The 20,217-nt window shown below is 45.5% G+C and overlaps 3 protein-coding genes across 8 annotated transcripts in view; 2 read left to right on the top strand and 1 right to left on the bottom strand.

Annotated features, from left to right (window-relative positions):
- CCDC85C (coiled-coil domain containing 85C) overlaps positions 1-4,472 on the top strand; it is a 74,472-nt gene extending 70,000 nt beyond the window's left edge. For both annotated transcript variants that reach the window (XM_069950516.1, XM_069950515.1), the window contains 2 exons: positions 699-797; positions 3,681-4,472. In XM_069950516.1, coding sequence (XP_069806617.1) covers positions 699-797; positions 3,681-3,770 — 189 coding nt within the window. In that variant the 3' untranslated portion in view covers positions 3,771-4,472. The remainder of the gene's footprint in view (positions 1-698; positions 798-3,680) is intronic.
- Positions 4,473-11,935: 7,463 nt separating this feature from the next.
- On the bottom strand, positions 11,936-20,067 carry CCNK (cyclin K). Of its 5 annotated transcripts, XM_069950592.1 has the most exons (12): positions 19,957-20,067; positions 19,589-19,636; positions 18,411-18,635; positions 16,635-16,716; positions 16,426-16,557; positions 16,065-16,170; positions 15,214-15,271; positions 14,954-15,123; positions 14,109-14,344; positions 13,278-13,311; positions 13,058-13,126; positions 11,936-12,953 (listed from the first exon to the last, which is right to left on the bottom strand). In XM_069950592.1, the coding sequence occupies exons 3-12, from the start codon at positions 18,605-18,607 to the stop codon at positions 12,328-12,330; spliced, it is 1,710 nt and encodes a 569-aa protein (XP_069806693.1). In that variant the 5' UTR covers positions 18,608-18,635; positions 19,589-19,636; positions 19,957-20,067; the 3' UTR covers positions 11,936-12,327. The 5 variants fall into 5 exon arrangements, with proteins under 5 accessions (XP_069806693.1, XP_069806692.1, XP_069806696.1 ...); XM_069950591.1 differs by lacking the exon at positions 19,589-19,636 and having other exon boundaries at positions 19,957-20,066; XM_069950595.1 differs by lacking the exons at positions 19,589-19,636; positions 19,957-20,067 and adding an exon at positions 19,843-19,915.
- Positions 19,990-20,217, top strand: part of SETD3 (SET domain containing 3, actin N3(tau)-histidine methyltransferase) — a 32,315-nt gene continuing 32,087 nt past the window's right edge. The window contains exon 1 of the mRNA XM_069950589.1: positions 19,990-20,133. The gene's annotated coding sequence lies outside the window, so the exon portion shown is untranslated. The remainder of the gene's footprint in view (positions 20,134-20,217) is intronic.

The following is a 20,217-nucleotide window of genomic DNA, read 5'->3' as shown; positions in this document are numbered from 1 at the left end:
TATAAAACTTTCTGAAACCAGTTGATTTGAAAAAATAAATAAATAAATAAATAAATAAAGATTTTCGCCGGAGTACCCCTTTAAAGGACTAAATAAGGTTCAGGAGGGAAGTGTTTTTAGGAAAAAGAAAAACAAAAAACAAAACTGAACACAAGAACAAGAGAATACAGGGAGAGAGTTGGGGGAAAGATCAGAAGCAATGTGGGAAAATATTATTTTACTGAAAGAGTAGTAGATGCTTGGAACAAACTTCCAGCAGATGTGGTTGGTAAATCTACAATAGCAATGTGAACCTGCCTGGGATAAACATATATCACTTACATTGTTCTGTGCAGCTGATCCAGAGATCTCCTCCTGAATAACATGGACAATAAGTAGTCCTCTCCATTATGTGCATGTGCTCAGTAGTCCTAGATATTCATGAGAAGCAGAAAACTCCACCCACCAGCTGCTGATTGGCTGTTATCTATCCATGCTGTGTATAGGCAGTCAGCTGTCACTCAGCAGCTGGAGGGCGGGGGGAGGGGTGTGGCAAGAATCTTATTCTCCTGCATATCAGGAGAACGGCTGAACAGAATGATGTCAGTAATACACCGATCTGTTCAGCAATTCTATCACCAGTTTATACGGCCCTCATTTAAGGTGGAATAAACCTAGTGACAGATTCCCTTTAAACCAATCTGTTTTCTCCCACCCAGGTTCTGGAAGTGCATGAAAACCTGGACCGACAAGTCCCTGACAGCTATGAGGAAGACCTGAGCGAGAAGGAGAAGGCGATTGTGCGAGAAATGTGCAATGTAAGAACGGACGGATCGTGCGGGGTGGCATCTATTATGGGAATCTGATTATTATTGGGACATTACATAGAGATGAGTGAACCCGAGCGAGCGGCAATTTGGATACAGCCCCAGGGAGTCATAGGCCATATACTGTATCCATGTTCTCCCGGATTCCCTAGGGCGGCATCCATCTTCTCCAGCCACCTGTACTGATATGTGGCACACTTGGGATGGCTCATAGGTGTGTGCAGGGTGTTGTGCAGGACACGCTCCTACCATGGTGTACACAGTGAGGCTGCAGAGTAGTGGGTAGAAGGGGTTAATGATACGCTGTACAAGGACGCTTCCGGGGCCGCATTGTCTGTGCTTTGGATTCCTGTAATCTCAGTGTTTGGGATTCCGGCTCCTCCCGGACACAGTAACATTATAGGATTGTCATTTATTAGATAGAGAACAACGGCGCTGATCACATGACTGTGTGACTGAGACTTCAGGGGAGATTTATCAAACATGGTGTAAAGTGAAACTGGCTCAGTTGCCCCTAGCAACCAATCAGATTCCTCCTTTCATTCCTCACAGACTCTTTGGAAAATAAAGGGTGGAATCTGATTGGTTGCTAGGGGCAACTGAGCCAGTTTCACTTTACACCATGTTTGATAAATCTCCCCCTGGTGTTTCCGCCATTTGTGGATGAATCACATTTCTCTACAGTCACCGTCTAAGAGCCGAGTATTTTCTGTCAGGATAAGAACCCATTCTAGTCTATGGACCGGAGCCCACAAACAGGGATTACACTGCCTGTCCGTCTGCCCAGAGCCCAGACCACACAATGGGAATGACAATGTGACTAACCGGGACTCCTGACAATCAGATCTGAGCCAGAAGCCAGTGGCACAGGTCATTACATTGTATCCAAGGTGGCTGGTACCAGAGAGCAATAGCTTGTGAGAAACATAAAACATATCACCTGGTCCTGAAGGCATTACAGCCTACCCACCAATAGAGGCTACCCATCACTGAGTATACAGCCTATCCATCACCGAGAATAGAGCCTACCCACCACCGAGAATACAGCCTATCCATCACCGAGAATAGAGCCTACCCACCACCGAGAATAGAGCCTATCCATCACTAGAGATCAGCGGTGACATCACCGACAATACAGCCTATCCATCACTAGAGATCAGCCGTGACATCACTGAGAATACAGCCTATCCATCACTAGAGATCAGCCGTGACATCACTGAGAATACAGCCTATCCATCACTAGAGATCAGCCGTGACATCAGTGAGAATACAGCCTATCCATCACTAGAGATCAGCCGTGACATCAGTGAGAATACAGCCTATGCATCACTAGAGATCAGTGACATCACCGACAATACAGCCTATCCATCACTAGAGATCAGCCGTGACATCAGTGAGAATACAGCCTATGCATCACTAGAGATCAGGGGTGACATCACTGAGAATACAGCCTATCCATCACTAGAGATCAGTGACATCACTGAGAATACAGCCTATCCATCACTAGAGATCAGCCGTGACATCAGTGAGAATACAGCCTATCCATCACTAGAGATCAGCCGTGACATCAGTGAGAATACAGCCTATCCATCACTAGAGATCAGCCGTGACATCAGTGAGAATACAGCCTATCCATCACTAGAGATCAGCCGTGACATCACTGAGAATACAGCCTATCCATCACTAGAGATCAGCCGTGACATCAGTGAGAATACAGCCTATCCATCACTAGAGATCAGCCGTGACATCACTGAGAATATAGCATATACATCACTAGAGATCAGCGGTGACATCACTGAGAATACAGCCTATGCATCACTAGAGATCAGCGGTGACATCACTGAGAATACAGCCTATGCATCACTAGAGATCAGCGGTGACATCACTGAGAATACAGCCTATCCATCACTAGAGATCAGCAGTGACATCACTGAGAATACAGCCTATCCATCACTAGAGATCAGCAGTGACATCACTGAGAATACAGCCTATCCATCACTAGAGATCAGCAGTGACATCACTGAGAATACAGCCTATCCATCACTAGTAGTTAGTAGTTATCCCGCTCAGCAGTTGATTCCCTGCGGCTGCTGAAGTTTTATGTCACCCTGGAGGGTCCTGAAAAACATGGATACAGCCATAGGCAGCCCTAGAGTTGCATCCCTCTTCTTCAGTCATGGGGAATCTTATACCATCTCTATTTATTACCTCTCTATGGATAATTGTGAAGTTATAATTTTGGGATAATCCCTTTAAGATTAGATAGAGAATTACTGACCAAATCAATAGCAAGAGCGCCACCTAGTGTCAGCAATAAAAAATAAGTCTGTTTACTAGAAGGGGTGAAAACATAGATTGGAGGAAGGCGACAATAAAACAGGATCTGATTGATTACCGAATGATCAAATATTCTAAATTATTGGAGGGTCCTAGAATAGGATATAAGTGCAGGAAGATAGGAGAATAAATTCTGATTGGTTGTTGATGCCCATCTTAAAAGGTACTCCAGCAAAAAAAAAAAAAAAAAATCTTTCAAATTAGAAATTTGTAATTTATTTCTTTAAAAAAATCTCAAGTCTTCCAGTACTTATCAGCTGCTGTATGTCCTGCAAGCAGCTGTGTATTGTTTCCAGTCTGGAGAGCAGGAGAGGTTCTCTATGGGGATCTCTATGGACAGAGGTGGCAGCAGAGAGCACTGGAGAGTATACACCACTTCCTGCAGGACATACAGCAGCTTATAAGTATTAGATTTATTTTTTTTTACATAGAAGTGACAAATTAACTGACACTAGTTAATTTAAAAGACTATTCTTTTTCCAGCTAGAGTTCCCCTTTAAGCACATTTTAGACTAAATTAAAACTTCTGTGTTTCAGGTCGTTTGGAGAAAGTTGGGCGACGCAGCGAACTCCAAGCCTTCCATCCGGCAGCATCTTTCCGGAAACCAGTTTAAGGGGCCCTTGTAATCCGACGCGTTCGGAGCCGAAGGAGTCAGAGGCACTTGAAACCAAGAACTGCTGTATATATGGCGAGCGGAGGCCGATCCCCAAGCTGGAGACGCAATACCTTGTATATAGAAGGACTTGTATACAGATACTAGATACCTAGCAGGGGAAGACGCCTCCCCCTCCCCTCCATGCTGACTGTCTCCTCTATAGACCCATGCACGTCCTGCAATAGACCACTGTTGGGGCTCCTCCCCCTATGGCACTTTGGTTAATGGACTACAACTCCCAGCAGTGGCCATAAGTCGGACACCACTACACCCCTTAGTATTACACACTGGATTATCATTTTGTAACAAGGATTTTTATTTAATGGGATGAGAACAAATTAGGATATTTTTGTATAGACGCCGCCAGGCCCCTCCCCCTCCTCCCCCCCTCCGCGTTTTATGAACTTTCTATGGGACAGTCATTGTAGCTGCTTCATCGATTTCTATTCTGATCAATCTTTGTATTATCGGGGAAAACAAAAAAAATATTTGAACAAAAAAAAAAGTTGAAAGTTTTCCGGAACTTGTAGATTTTTACCCAATTCTGTCCCCCCCCCCCCCCTCCTGCTGTATATAAAGTGGACGGATCTCTATTTTGTTACAATGTATTAGATTATGTAGACAGAGAATATATTCATTTTATGTCGGCCTATAAAGACCCGTGTACATGTGACTGGTCGCCACTCTTTTCTCCATTGCTGTAACTGGTGATATTAGAGGCGTAAAGTACACAGCGTCTGCTTAGCTTCAAGAACAGCGCCACTCATGGCTTAAAGTGTACCCGTCATTTAAGGTTTTTTTTTTTTGCAGAAATCAATAGTTCAGGCGATTTTAATAAACTTTGTAATTGGGTTTATTAGCCGAAAAATGCATTTTGATCATGAAAAAGCAGTTTGAAGCTCTCCCCCCTGTCTTCATTGTTCTCTATGGAGAGAGGAGGGGTGGAGGGAGATGAGGCACCAAAACAGGACAACAAACAGTTAATTTAATGCTACATGACTGGGCTATCTCCTCTGAAGTCAGCACTGACCTCTCTGACCTCTGAATACCGGCTTTCACACAGTTCCCGCTGTGTAATCCTTTGTTCTTTGCTGGCGACTAATCTCCCTCCTCCCCCCTCTCCATAGGCTACACAGGGCTCCACTGATGTAAAAGAGTGGAGATTTCCCGATAATGAGCAGTGGATGAGAGAAGGGGGGAGGGACCTGGGGAAAGTCTTTGTGAATGCAGATAATGGCAGATTTGCCTAATAAACCCAATTACAAAAGTTTCTTAAAATCGCCCGGACTATTGATTTCTGCAAAAAAACAAAAAAATGACAGTGACACTAAGGTTGGATGTGGTATTGCAGATTAATTTCATTGAAGTGAATGAAGATGAGTTGTAATACTACAATAACCTGGGGGCAGGGGTGGTGCTGTTTTGGAGAGAAAGCTAATTATTTAATATTAAAAGGGCTATTCAGAAAAAAAGTAACATCCCACTAATTAGAAATTTTTTTAAAAAAATTAACTGGTATCAGAAAGTTATACAGATTTGTAATTTACTTCTGTTTAGAAATCTCCAGTCTTCCAGTACTTATCAGCTGCTGTATGTCCTGCAGGAAGTGGTGTATTCTTTCCAGTCCGACACAGTGCTCTCTGCTGCCACCTCTGTCCATGTCAGGAACTGTCCAGAGCAGGAGAGGTTTTCTATGGGGATTTGCTGCTCCTCTGGACAGTTCCTGACATGGACAGAGGTGGCAGCAGAGAGCACTGTGTCAGACTGGAAAGAATACACCACTTCCTGCAGGACATACAGCAGATGAGAAGTACTCGAAGACTGGAGATTGTTAAATAGTAAGTTATAGAGATTTGTAATTTACTTCTGACACCAGCTGATTTGAAAGAATGTACCGAATTATTACTTTAACTATTAATAACCTTTCCTGTAGATAGATCTGTCTACAGGAATGGTTATTAGGTGCGGTGCCGGTAACGGTTCAGCAGCCGCACTACACAGAGAACAGAGTTGGCAGCAGGTGGCGCCGCTCCCTCTCTGGTGGTGGTGCTGGGGTACTGCAACCTCAGCTCTTCAATCTTTTAACACAGAAAGAATTCTCATGTGGGTTTATAAGGATTTGAGCCCGCGCCTCCAGCTCTGTGTTCAGCAACAGGGACAAAACGTTGAACACATCAAACAGCTGTGCATCACAGGGAGGTTGCAGGTTATTGTTACAACCGAGATGGGAATCCCCCCTTTAATGAGGCGTAAGGCACCAGGGTGTATGTGCATCATCAAATCCACAGGAGAATGTAGCGGAGACTGATGACATCACTGAGGTGTAAGGTGCGCCGGGCCTCAAATCTCATTCATGTGTGTAAGGGTGCGTTTACACAGATAGATTTATCTGACAGATTTTGGAAGCCAAAGCCAGGAATGGATTTGAATAGAGGATAGATCCCAGTCTTTCCTTTATGACCTGATCCCTGTTTATAGTCTGTTCCTGGTTTTGGCTTCAAAGATCTGTCAGATAAATCTGTCTGTGTAAACGCACTATAAGTGACTTACAGACTGTAATACATGAAAGACTTATGCCGCGTTTACTCGGAACAATTATCGTTCGAATTTTCACAATAACGATGGCATTTGATCAACAATTGTTCTGTGTAACCACAGTGAACGATCAAGCGACGAGCGAGAAATCGTTCATTTTGATGTTTCAACAAGTTCTCAAATAGTCGTTGCTAAAAATTCGCAGATCGCTTTGTGTAAACAGTCTTTCAAAGATTCACCCTGTGTGTGAGATGGGCTTAAGCGATCTTAAAAACGATCGCAATAACGATTTTTCTTACAAATTTTCTAACAATTTGTCTAAACGCTGATCTTTATAAAAACCAAATCGTTGCTTCAAAACGGTTAAACGATGGATTGGGCGAATTATCGCTTTGTGTAAACGTAGCATTAGGGTCCTATGACATGGATCGATTTTTAGCGACTAACAATAAATAACCTGAAATCGTTCACCAAATTACACAGAACGATGGTCGTTAGTTATGATCGTTACTATGATTGTTTACTCCATCTGATCCCAACAATGCTTCTGGGAAAAACGTAAAAAAAAACAAACAAAAAAAAAAAAAAACACTTTTCTCCCCATGCCAACAAAATGCAGAAATATCCTGTGTACGCAGTAGGTGCGCCTCGTGCCTCCATTTATTTTTTGCACACCGTAGATAAAAAAAAAGCTCCCGTCTTAAGCCGTTCGGGGCCCCTGTCAGGTTTCAGTGGCGAGAATTCCACCAGGAGAAAGGTCTCATTGTGCACGGCCACCAGATCATGTCTTCCCCGGAATTTCTGCCACTTGATCGGGTTAAGTGAAACGACCGACATAGAAATAGAAAGAAGGCCGGAAGGTTCTGTAAGACGCCGGTCTGTGAAGGGTGGGGGGGTTCTTAAATGGGACCCGGTGGATTGTAAAAGACACATGGGGGAGATTTATAAAACATGGAGTAAAGTGAAACTGGCTCAGTTGCCCCTAGCAACCAATCAGATTCCACCTTTCATTTTCCATAGAGTCTGTAAAGAATGAAAGGTGGAATCTGATTGGTTGCTAGGGGCGACTGAGCCAGTTTCACTTTACTCCATGTATGATAAATCTCTTCCTATGTTGCCCAACTGATTCAGGATCTTAGGAAACAGTCACCAGGAAGATCATAAGATGTAAATGTAAGGCCGCTCCCAACTCACCAAGGTCTGGCATCAGGGTGTATAATGGTGCCCGCTGTGCCTTGCTCAACAGGCAACATGGATGGCAGCTGCCACTAGTGGTTGTGTCAGGTACTGCAGAGCTGCTCAAGCCCTTGTCTCTGCACTACGCTACAGTGTTCTCGATACCGAGCCGAGGAGGAGTGTCACACTCCAGAATAGACACCAGAGAAGAGATGGTGCGTTTACACAGATTATCTGACAGATTTTTAAAGCCAAAGCCAGGAATGGATTTGAGAAGAGGAGAAACCTCAGTCTTTCCTCTATGATCTATTCTCTGTGTATAGTCTGTTCCTGGTTTTGGCTTCAAAAATTTGTCAGATAAATCTCTGTGTAAACGCACCATTACACTCGCTACATCACTAACACTGTTGTATATGCACTGCTATTCCCAGCACAGCCATTGGTGGCAGCAGAGAGCCCAGACTGCTACTACTGAATGTAAAAAATAAAGAACACAAGTTATAATCCCCCCCCCCCCCCCCCCCCCCCACTATTTATACCATCTATTGAGTGGCTGCAGCACCTGGCACATGAGTGCACCACCACAAACTTCCGTATAGATTTCATAGTCACAGGTCAGTTTTGTTTGGCAAAAAAACAAGTTACATAGAGAAAGTATAGAGCAAAATCTCTTTCCAGTGGCTGCTCCTAGTTTTTAAAAAAATTAAAAGTATTATACTTTACTGTGGCCAACATAGTACTCTGGCGCCATCTAGTGCTCACTTATATTCTTTTCATGTGTGCAACTCTACACTTTAAAACAGAGATGAGGAACCTTCGGCCCTCCAGCTGTTCCAAAACTACAACTCCCATCAAAGTGGTATTGGCTGTCCAGGCATGATGGGAATTGTAGTGTCGCAAGAGCTGGAGGGCTGTAGATTCCGGATCCCTGCCTTAAAGAGTCGCTCTCATTAAAAATTACATCAGGCATGTCAAAAGTTAACAATTGCGGTGGTTCTCACTATTATCACGGTGATCTCAGCTTGGTTCTTGGTGTTGTGGCCATAACAAGGATTTACCCTCCATATATAAAAGCACAACATAAATACAAACAGAATATTGCCTTACATTTAGCAATCAAAGCACAATGCTGCCACCATGTGGCAGAAGAGTAATACTGCAGTGTGATGGTAATGTGCCCAAACCTTATTAGGACAGGTGGATGTAACAAACAAGTTCTCAGTCTTGCAAAAACCCAACAAATAACAAAACACTGACCTTTCGTGTGATGAGCCAGGCCCTAGACTTCTCCAATGTCTGATGCCGGGTCTGGGTGGGCACACTTCTGGGAAGACTCCTCACAATGTAAATCCAGGGAACTTGGGAAAAACATTAGGTGTGACTATTTACTTACTAGCTTGATATTTCACAATGTATTTAAAGATATAGACTAAGGGACAGGTTTACAGTGTGTAAACATGCAGGTATAAGTAGACAGCATGTCCATAGACTTACATGGAGATATTTTCCCTATGGATTTGATTATAGACCATATCTTTGAATTGGAGCCTTATAGCTTTCAACATGGTCACATCCAGGTACAGCCCACAATCACCAATGACTTGTGACCCCCCCCCCGACCATTAGCACTTACAATACATTGATTGCACCTGCACCCCCCCAAGTGCTGTGTGTAAGAGCGCCCTCTGGCTGTGATCTCACGTAGCAGCAGAATCACTGAATCAATCCTTATAGTATGGGGTAAATTTACCAAGATTGGTGTAAACCAGACATGGGGAACCGCATGTCTGGTGTAAACTATAGTGGCACAAAGCTGGCATAGGGGTTGTCTTGTTAGAGGTTAAGACTTGTTCTCTGTTTATAGTCTGTCTCTGGCTTTGGCTTCAGAAACCTGTCAGATAAATCTGTGTAAACACACCATAAGTCTACGGAAGCAGCACAGGTGCATGGAGATGATGCAGATAATGTCTCCCTGTGGTCAGGTTACCAAGTCAATAGACAGCTAATCCAGCTCCTAGAGAGGAGATCACATGTCCTGTGACTACAGAGGGTGAGGAAAAAGAAAGCTCAGCGTTGTCAGAGTGGACACAAAGAACATGATTTTAGACGTCCAGAGCAGGTAAGAATGAGTGTACAAACACACACACCATATACGCAGCAAATACGCAGCAGATTTAGATCTAATCTGCTGCGTATTTGCTGCAGTAAATACGCTGCGTATACGGTGTGTGTGTTTATACCCTGAAAGAAAAAAAAAAACACATGTATATTAGGCATAGGGTGGTATTGGAAAGGGGGTGCAATTTTTTTTAAAATTTTGTTAGGCTTTTACAGATTGCACTGTGGCCAACATGGCACTCTGGCGCCATCTAGTGCTCACTTATATTCTTTGCAAGATATATTCCCATTGCTACTACCAGCCACATTGTCATCACTAAATTGATGCTCCAAAATGTAGTAGCAATGTTCTAGTATTAGCATTCATAAAGGTCCATTTACACAGAAAGATTATCTGCTAAAGATTTGAAGCCAAAGCCAGGAACAGACTATAAACAGAGATCAGGTCATAAAGGAAAGACTGAGATTTCTCCTCTTTTCAAATCCACTCCTGACTTTGGCTTCAAATCTCTGGCAGATAACCTGTCTGTGTAAATAGACCCTAAAGCAGAGAAATCGTTTAGTATTAGGGAACAGCCATCCAGGAGGAAAAAAACAAAACACTATTGATACCGAATAGTCAGCCCTGTGCTTGCAGATATTATATGGACTCAAAAAAAAAAAAAAAAAAAAAAAAATCAGTCCCTGCTACAACCATATAAATATAAGTTGTCCAGGATTAAAAACCATGGATGCTGCCTGGTGTTGTAGTTTCACTCCAATAAATTGAATAGGGATGAACTGCAATGCCACATTTGACCTTTGGACCGGCGGGGGGGCACTCTTTTTTGCAAGAAAAAAAATCCATAAATTTAAAGGCAATCTGTCAGCTCCCAGGCCTTTTTAAGATGCTGTAGCTGGCAGTCCCCTAGTGAGCGTGTTACCTTTCGGTAATTTATCAGTGCAGTGGATTATGCATAATCCTATTGTAATGAAGTGTCAGAGAGGAGCTGTATGTGCCACACTCTGGCCGCCTCACCACTCCTTCATGAATAATCTCTGCCGCCCGGCCTCCTGCTCGCTCAGCTGTCAGCCAGTGTCTCTGATTGCAGATCAGTTCTCTATAGGTATTACGGGGGGGGGGGGTGTTTACGAAAACCAGCATATAAGTACTCCGGTCTTATATTAGGCCCCGCCCCCTTTCCGCCAGAAGGATTCACTAAAAGGCACACGCGCACGGTGTACGAAGTCTATACCTACTTCTAGCAGATTTTGATCATTATTTACGCCTGCGAGCAGGCGTAAATCATGATGAGGTGCGAGAGGAGGCCACACCTCCTCCCTGCCTTATCACACACCCCCAGCCCGCCCATCAGGCAAGTGGGGTATACGGGAGGCGTACGCCAGGGAGAAGGTGCGAATCTGCACCTTCTCCCTTGAGTACGCTTAGTAAATGTCCCCCTTTATGTTTGAAGGAAACACTCAGATATAATTGAATCTCTGACCCCAAGTGTGTTGGGGCTATGGTCAACTCACCTGTCTAGAGACCACCATCAGTTCATTCTTTGGTTCAAATCCCCTGATGGAAACAATATACTGTGTAGGTCTTATCCCCCCCATTATTGTATCATTCTTAAGGCTATGTTTACACACAGTATTTTGGCTCAGTATTTTGCAACCAAAACCAGGAGAGGATTGAAAAAAGAAAGGCTATGTTTACACACTGTTGAGATTTAGTGGATGGCTGGGAAAAACGGCCATTGTTTCAAAACAAGTCATTGTTTTAAAATAACAGTAATTATTTGCTATTAAATGGCAGACAACTACTAAATTTCAACAGGGATTTGAACGAAAGAATAAACTGCTGGTGGTCTCTAGACAGGCGAGTTATCCCTAGCATAACCCCAACACATTTGGGGTCAGAGATTCAACTATATCTGAGTGTTTCTTTAAGACATAACCTGCCTACAGAGGACTGATCTGCAATCAGAGACACTGGCTGACAGCTGAGCGAGCAGGAGGCCAGGCAGCATTGATTATTCATGAGGAGGAAGGAGAGGTAAGGCGTGCCAGAGAGTGTTGCACAAACAACTTCTCTTTGCCTATTCATTACAGTAGGATTGTGGACAATCCACTGCATGGACAAATAACCAAAAAGCACCATGCTGACTAGGGGACTGACAGCACCTTAGGTAGGGCCCGGGTGCTGACAGATTCCCTTTCAGTTATACAAGCAGGTCAAGGGCACACATCAGACGGGAAGAGGATACCTTCTTACAGATCAGACGCAGACACATTTTGATCTTTTTTTTTTTTTTTATTCACTAGATGACACGTACAGGGAAGAATCTTGCCGAGTTACAATTAAACTTTTTTTTACATTAAAAAATATTTACAAACATTTGTAAAACTTTCAAAATCTTGTTTGTCCAAAAAAAAAAAAAAAAAAAAAAGTCAAATTACAAAGCAAATGCACAAACCTTTGCATTAACCATTTGTACGTTTTTAGCTCGACCAATATGGCCGAAATCAGGAGCAGATTTCAGTGTATCGCAGAAGAGGGAGCGGGCGATGAGACGCCAGCTCGCTATACTGTATGATATCAGCCAGGCACATTGTAACAATACAGACATTCAGCGCCATCATCTCATGGACACAGACTTGGCAATAAGGGGCAGCGAGAAGAGTTCCTCAGAGTTTATGGAGTTCACTGTGCCACGCTATCTCATCCAGGCGGCACGTCCAAGTCCTGCGACAGGTGGCATGCCAGGGGGTGGAATCGGGGGAGGGACAGGAGGCTGGGCACCAGGTGGCACTGCTGGAGGGGGGTAGGTAGCTGGTGGCATACCAATTCCTGGAGGGGGGTGATTAGGTACAGTATGGGTTGGGGGCAGTCTAGGTGGGGGGAAATTTGGGTTGTAAGTAGGTGGAGGAGGGGGATAGACAGAAGTAGGAGGAGGGATGTTAGGAGGGGGGAATGTAGAGGGTGGTGGGGGTGGTGGCACGCTTGGCGGTGGATTAGGCGGATACACATGAGGATGGTACGCTATATGAGACGGAGGGCCATAGGCGGGTGGCAGATTCCCATAAGCGGGTGCTTCGGTCTTCATCATAGACTGCAGGCTCTGGTAGCCCTCCCCGGACATGTAAGAGTTGGTTGTCGACATCCCAGTGATGTAACTGGAGGGAGGCGGCGGCGGAGGACGATGTGCTAGAGGAGGCGGCTGATGAACGGCGGCGGGATGAGTTGGCGGAGGAATAGAGAGCTTGGTCAGGTCTGCAGCCTCGGGGACACTGACGCCATCTCCTTCCCCTGGAGCCAGAGCCGGAGCCACAGGTTTTCTCTCTATCAGATGGAAATGAAAATTCATAAGTAACAAGGGCCGAGGATGGCGGGAGCAAAAACAGCACAAAACAGAACAAAGATCTGGGGGATAGACAAGGCCGTACCTGTAGGGGTGATGACAGGAGGAAGAGGAGGGTGCGAGGTCTCAACCTTAGAGATTTTGGTCAGTGGTTCTGTAAGAATATAGAGGAGAGTGTGAACAGCGATCACTGAGGCTCCAAACAGCAGCAGAAATCCCTGACGTCAGGCACCGCGCACTATACATTACAGCAGAATGAATACACCGGATTAAGATGGAAACCCCAGGATAAAGCAGAACCCTACCTTGTGCTTTCCCCTCTTCTTTGGGCGATGTCGGCTGAAAAAGAAAAACATTTCTCATTATGAATGTAGGTGGTGAAGCATTTAGCAGCATTTTAAGGAGTATCAGCTGAATAACACAGTCTATGAGTGTGGAGTGTCTGAGACATAAGACCCCTTATCAAGCAAATGGCAGAGGACTTCCAAAAAGGAGCTGAGGATTAGCGCTACAGGGATAAAAGGGATTATCCAGAATTATAAACACATAGCCGCTTTCTTCCAAAAACAGCGCCACCCCTGTCTTCAGGTATTACAACTTACCTCCATTCATTTCAATGGAAATGAGCTGCAAAACCCTACACCCAAACTGAAGACAGGGGTGATGCTGTTTCAGGAAAAAAAAGCGGATATGTTTTTCTAAGCCTGGACAACACCTTTCCATTTTCTTGCAGATTGGTGGCACACCCAAAGTTAAAGTGTGACTCGTACCCCTTATAAGAATACGGAGACGGAATAGCACTCAGTTATGCTGCTCGGTGCAGTTTTCATATTGATTAGTAAAAGGAGAACTCAAGGGGAATCTAAATATATAGGGCCGGCAGGGGGACAATAAATAATAAAGGATCTGGGCCTTAAGAAACTATTAGCTGGTGACTATTTCTTTAGCTCTCTATTACAATGAGCGATAAATTGACTGAATCGGACAGATTTAGACGATTATCACTATATGTAATAGGGCCCTAAAATAGAGGCAGAAGGGACACGACTCTTATAGCACAAGGTCTCCCATAAATTGTAGTGCTGGGGTATACCCTGTGAAGCATGTCCGATATATAGGAAAGTGTTAACACCTACCAGCGGTCTCTTGGCTTGCTTGGGAGGGCTGGACTGTGGCGATGGCTTCTTAGTTTGCTGACCCCCTGCCTGCTGTGGATCCTTCTGCTGCGCTGCCTGAGAGTCGGTGCTGAGCGGCATCTGGGGCTGGACTGCAGCTATCTGTGCCTGGACTTGGGGGGATTGCTGCTGGGCCACATGGTGAGGCATCTGCTGCTTTCCTTGAGAATACAGGTCCAAGATCTGATGGCAGATGTCTGCGAGAGGAAAAAAGAAACCCTGAAATTCAGAATTTGTTCTAATACACAAAACTAAGGCTCAAATGTTCTAATGCCAGCAATACTTCTAGAGATAGAACCTCTACACAGTATGCCATGCAAAACCAGGGGGTTTAACCCTCTAAGTGCCAAGAAAGTGTCACTTAGGGTCCTTTTACGAATACAAGTTTGTCAGCAGTGAGGGCCACATATGAGTGCTGATCTTTTTACACAGCATAACAAATAGAGGGGCTGCACAAGCGTTTCTAGTATCTTTTATGCAGCCCAGGTATGTATATATTTATCTGTGCTGTCAGTCTAAAGATCACAAGCAGCAGCAGTGTATATTGATCCATGCTTCTTGACAGCTTGAAGATACAGGACAGGAGAGCTAATGGCAGGATGCCGAATCACAAGCAGCGTGGCTGGTAAGTATACACTTCTTGTGATCTGGAAACTGACAGCAAGTATATATACATATCCTATATACACATCTGGCCTGTCCTTTTACAAGGATGGTTCGTGCAGCTCGGCAGCTCAATCTGTGGTGCCATGTAAAGGCACTGCAAACGTCACTAACCTGGACCAACACAGCCTCAGGTATCTTACCTTCCAGCACGTCGACCGGCACATCCTGGACAAACTGCTCCCACCACCTTCTGTATGACGGCTTTGAGGTCCATTCCTGGATTTCGAATTTGCACAATCTTCCGGCAAGATACATGACAGCTACGGCTATAATCTCCGGCTCCCACTGCAGGGACAGCGTGGTGCAGAGGCTGCAGACACAACACAGGTATATTGCTAAGAACCGAGCAGCGTCACTGAGGGATCACACCTGGTTACAGGGTAAGATCTGTATCCCGTACCTGTCATTAACAAATGTCCACGCCATCTGCACCAACTTCTGGATTTTATTCTTGTCTCCTAAAATAAAATATATATTATAATTTATACACATACATGACTTTCCATGCTGCTTCTATCCTTCACCCTTTCCTTATACCCACTACCACTTAAAGGGAATGGGTCAGCCCCGGCCTGGGTCCAAGGTGCTGACAGTGTAGAGTAGTGTAGGTGGACGACCCCTTGGGAGTATGGTACATTTAGTGAATGGGTCCGTGCGGTAGATTCTAAGCGACATGGCGTGTGCGCTGTGCTTTGGCGCCACTCATCACTGAGGCACAGCGCAAGAGGCACTGCAGGCCTGAGGCACAAATGTTCAAGGCTCCACCTCTTTGACCCCACGCTGCCGGAATAAAAGATTTTTTAAATGGAAATACTAGTGTTAGCAGTCAAACGGTCCCTCAGAGAGGCCATGAATTAAAGGAGGCTAGGCAATGGTACCAGCGGTTAGAGCGTGGATACAGAGTCACTTTAAGACACCAAACAATCAACTAGGAACTATGTTCACTCCATTTGCTGGACATACACATACTGAACAGTCACTGGTTGATATATGTCTGCATCCTCTCTTAAGAGGTCACTAATGTCCAATTGTGAGAGTACAGAGAAGACGGGATGTGAATGTAGCCTTATGCTCCTCTGCCGCAGGCGGGACATGGTACTGTATGCTACATACTGTGACAGCTGAAAAAGCCAGGCAGAATAAACCTGTGACTGATCACATTTACATCTAACACTGTTGATCTGTGTACAACCATGGAGATAGATAGATAGATATATTATTACTACTCACACAGATGGCGGCACACATTACCTTTCAGCTGCTTGGCATATTTTAGTAGAAACTGATATGGATGCTCCACTTGTAGGTCAAACTTAATGGTTTGGAGAAGAATCCTCTCTAGGACCATAACTTCTTCCTAGATACAGAAGAGGAGGAGATTTACTGTGTGTCGTACTCTGCAGCATTGTACACGGCGCCCGGAGGTGATACTCTATACACACTGGAATAGGTTACACAGAACAATGAACAGAAAGTCACTCTACACTTGTACTTTCCCTCTCTGGATCAGTAATATCGATGTCCTATCCTTAGGTCACCTACAATGCAGAGTACTTTTTACCTTTTATTATATTGTGGCCTTGTACTTAAACTGACTTCCATTATTTCTCACCTTTGGATCGTCCCCAAACTGCCCGAACTGCACATCATTTAACAGGGCCCGGGCCGTCTTTATGATGTCTTTACATTTCTTGGGAGTTTCTTCCACTTTTCCAGCCAGAAAGAGACAGCAGGCGCCCGTCACCTGGAACAAACACAACCACGGTGTCACTCCTGTATAACACTATCGCCAGGGACCGGGCCAGAAAACGCTCAACTTACATATCTGGCAAACTGCTTGAAGGAATGGAACATGTAGAATCGGTGAAAATATATGATGCCCGTGGCCAGAGTGTCGTAGTGTCTGAGGTGAGGGATAAGGAAAACATTGTGGGAATCTACCACACGGACGGGAGATCTGGCAGTAGTGTTCTGGGGTCTGTCCCTGAACTTTACCGCGGCTTTAGAAGTTGGATGCTGCCCTCCTGAAAAACATGGAAACAGTCATAGGCCTGTAGTGCTCTCTACCAGAACGATGCAACCATTTCTAGTCACAGAGACGTCTGCTGCCTCACAGGGAATGTGCATGGATACATTTTTAAGGTGGAGCGCTTTCATGACAAAAGTTACACCTTTAAGTGTCACTGTCGTTAATTTTTTTTTAAATTTTTTTAGTCCAGGCGATTTTAAGAAACTTTGTCATTCGGTTAATTAGGCAAATCTGCCATTATCTACATTCAAAAAGACTTTCCCCAGCCCCCCCCCCCTCCTCCTTCTCTCATTATCAGGAAATCTCGACAGTGCTGACTTCAGGGGAGAGAGCCTGGTGATGTAGCTGAAAGTTAACTCTTTGTTGTCCTGTTTTGATGCCGCATCTCCCTCCACCTCTCCCCTCTCCATAGAGAAAAATGAAGACAGGGGGGAGAGCTTCAAACTGCTTTTTTATGATAAAAACGCATTTTTCAGCTAATAAACCCAATTGCAAAGTTGCTTGAAATCGTCTGCACTAAAAATTTAAACAGTGACACTTAAAAGAGAAGTCTGGCGTTGGCCATTTTTTTTTTCCAAAAGAGCCAGGGAGGAGGTGGCTGCACCTAACATGCACCTACCTCCCTGGCTCAGCGCAGAGGTCCGTTGTACCGCAACTCTGGTTCCCGGTCTAAGTGGAGACTTGGGTCGTGATGTGTCTCCCCTGCTCAGCAAGTCAGCGGCTGAAGCAGGACTCCGCTATGATGCTGACTTACAGAGCGGCTAAGCCACCTCTTTCCCGCCTCTTTTAAAAAAAAATGGCCGACGCCAGACTTCCATATCATGTTTCCTGAACAATCTGTAAGATGAAACAGGGACTGGCTCCCCTATTGTTATCCGGGCTTTCAGGCTACAGCTACACAGCGACTTTGGTTGCTAGTCATGGAGACTGCTATGCGATTGACACAAGGGACTGCAGTGCTGTTCCATAGAAGCCATCACCATGTATCTCCAGCCTAAGCCTACAAACACACTGAGCATATCCGCAGCGGATTTCTCGATGTGAAGTCGCAGCAAGACCCGCTGCGAGTATGGACATCTTGCTGCGAGTATGTCAGCAGCCGTCCTGTTAACCATTTGCCGCTGGAGAGTATACATCACCTGCTCCCCGCTCTGGCTTGCTTCGGGGGTTTCTGGCACGTCCCGCTCGGCCAATCAGTGCGCTGTCCCGCCGCAGTGCACTGATTGGCTGAGCGGGACGTGAAGATGCCGGGAGCCCCATAGCAAGCCGGAGCGGGGACCAGGTGATGTATACGCTGCAGGGGGTTAACGGGGCGGGCTGCTGACATACTCAAATCCGCTGCAGATATGCCCAGTGTGTTTGTAACCTAAAGGAGCAATCACGTATTCTATGCACGGTCTATAAATACATACAGTAGCGCGAAGATCTTCACAGTTTTGGATCTCCCGTCACCATAACTAATAATAATGCCGGGAACACAGAATTCCACCTCACATTTATGGACTGTGCACGGAATATGTGAATGCCTCCTAATTCAGAAAACCATAAGCAGTAGTCACAAAGGATACAGTCCCAGTCTGGTCCCGACATCGAATATAAACCTGGCCCCTTCCCGTCTGTATCTGGCCTCTGTGGCGGGATCCAGGCCTTCCTGCTGCGAGGGGGTATGAGCCAGATCCTTCTTGTCCCAGTACCAGCACGGTTTGGCGTGGTCCAGAGCGCCGGATGCCACCGAGGGGCTGGAGTTCTCCTTATTTTCCTTCATTGCTGATACGACTTAACATTCAAGTAACCTGAGAGAAAGGAGAAGATGATTTGACAACTTTACTACTTTCTCATATACTTCATACCAAAAGCCATTGGTAGATTTCCTCTTTTGTTTCATGGTCTGACCATTGTTACTATCTCTGCTGGGTGTCAGTGACCGGGAGCAGTGCTGCCATATATCACAGCCTGTGTCACGTGCTAGGAGGGGGTTTCATCCTCTCAAGCAGTGTTCACCAACCTGTGTGACTACAACTCCCAGCATGCTCTGAGAGAAGGGGGGACAGTACACTCTAAGGGATGGGGAACCTTCGGTCCTCCAGCTGTTGCAAAACTACAATTCCCATCATGCCTGGACAGCCGAAGCTTTAGCTTCGGCTGTCCAGGCATGATGGGAATTGTAGTTTTGCAACAGCTAGAGGGCCGAAGGTTCCCCATCCCTGCTGTAACCTGTGGCAAAACTACAACTCCCAGCATCCTCTAACAGGGTGCAGACATCCTGCCTTGAGCCTCAGGTTATGACTGCCCTGGGAAGGGAAATAAGCTTCCTCCCCTCCCGCCTTCATACTTTACACTGCATCTCTGCTCACACAAGCTGCTGTGCATGCTGGGAAGTGTAGTTTTGCACAGTCCCAGCTTAGGGCTGATTCTCCCCTCCCTCCTTTATACTGCTGCTGTGCATACTGGGAGTTGTAGTTTTGCTCCCGCCTTCATACTTTACACTGCGTCTCTGCTCACACGAGCTGCTGTGCATGCTGGGAGTTGTAGTTTTGCACAGTCCCAGCTCAGGGCTGATACTCCCCTCCCTCCTTTATACTGCTGGGAGTTGTAGTTTTGCTCCCGCCTTCATACTTTACACTGCGTCTCTGCTCACACGAGCTGCTGTGCATGCTGGGAGTTGTAGTTTTGCACAGTCCCAGCTCAGGGCTGATTCTCCCCTCCCTCCTTTATACTGCAGCTCTGCTGGGAGTAGTAGTGTTGCCTTTTCCAGTCACTGACAGCAAGCAGAGGTCTTGACAACAGCAAAGACCTGAAAAACAAAAGTAGTTTACAAAGTTACAAGGAGTTCTCTATGGGGTTCAATGGGGAGAGGTCACGTGATGATGTCACCAGGGTCACAAGTTAGTTTAGAGTAGAACTACAAGTCCCAGCATCTTACAGAGGATGCTGATACTTGTAGTCCCACCTGCTCTCTCTATATAAAGGGCAATGTAAGTGGCAGGAGCTCCTCCATACATTGTAAGGACCAGTGTCATGGCTGAATGGTGTCAAAGGTTACAGTAACTACAATAAACGGCAATGCGGCAGCCCCGAGTTCACACAGAGGCGCTATGGCCGCCAACGACTCACCCGCAGCACCCGGCTCCGTGTACTAAGCGGCTTCCGTAGTTAGACGAGAGAAACTACAAGCGCAGCACTACACCGGCAGCCATCTTGGAACAGAATGTGCGACGTGACGTCATCACCGGCGGCCACACCCCTTTCTGTACTCTCTAAAAAGGACACGGACTTGTATGAACCAATCAGGTCCGTAGACGTCAAAATGAGGGGCGTGGTCAGCGAGGTCGCGCCGCAACCAAACCTGACGGCTGTAGTCTTGTTGAGCCTGAA

This window comes from Dendropsophus ebraccatus, chromosome 13 (assembly GCF_027789765.1).
Source record: "Dendropsophus ebraccatus isolate aDenEbr1 chromosome 13, aDenEbr1.pat, whole genome shotgun sequence".
Lineage (NCBI taxonomy): Eukaryota > Metazoa > Chordata > Amphibia > Anura > Hylidae > Dendropsophus > Dendropsophus ebraccatus.
This window is presented reverse-complemented; position numbering and strand designations above follow the sequence as displayed.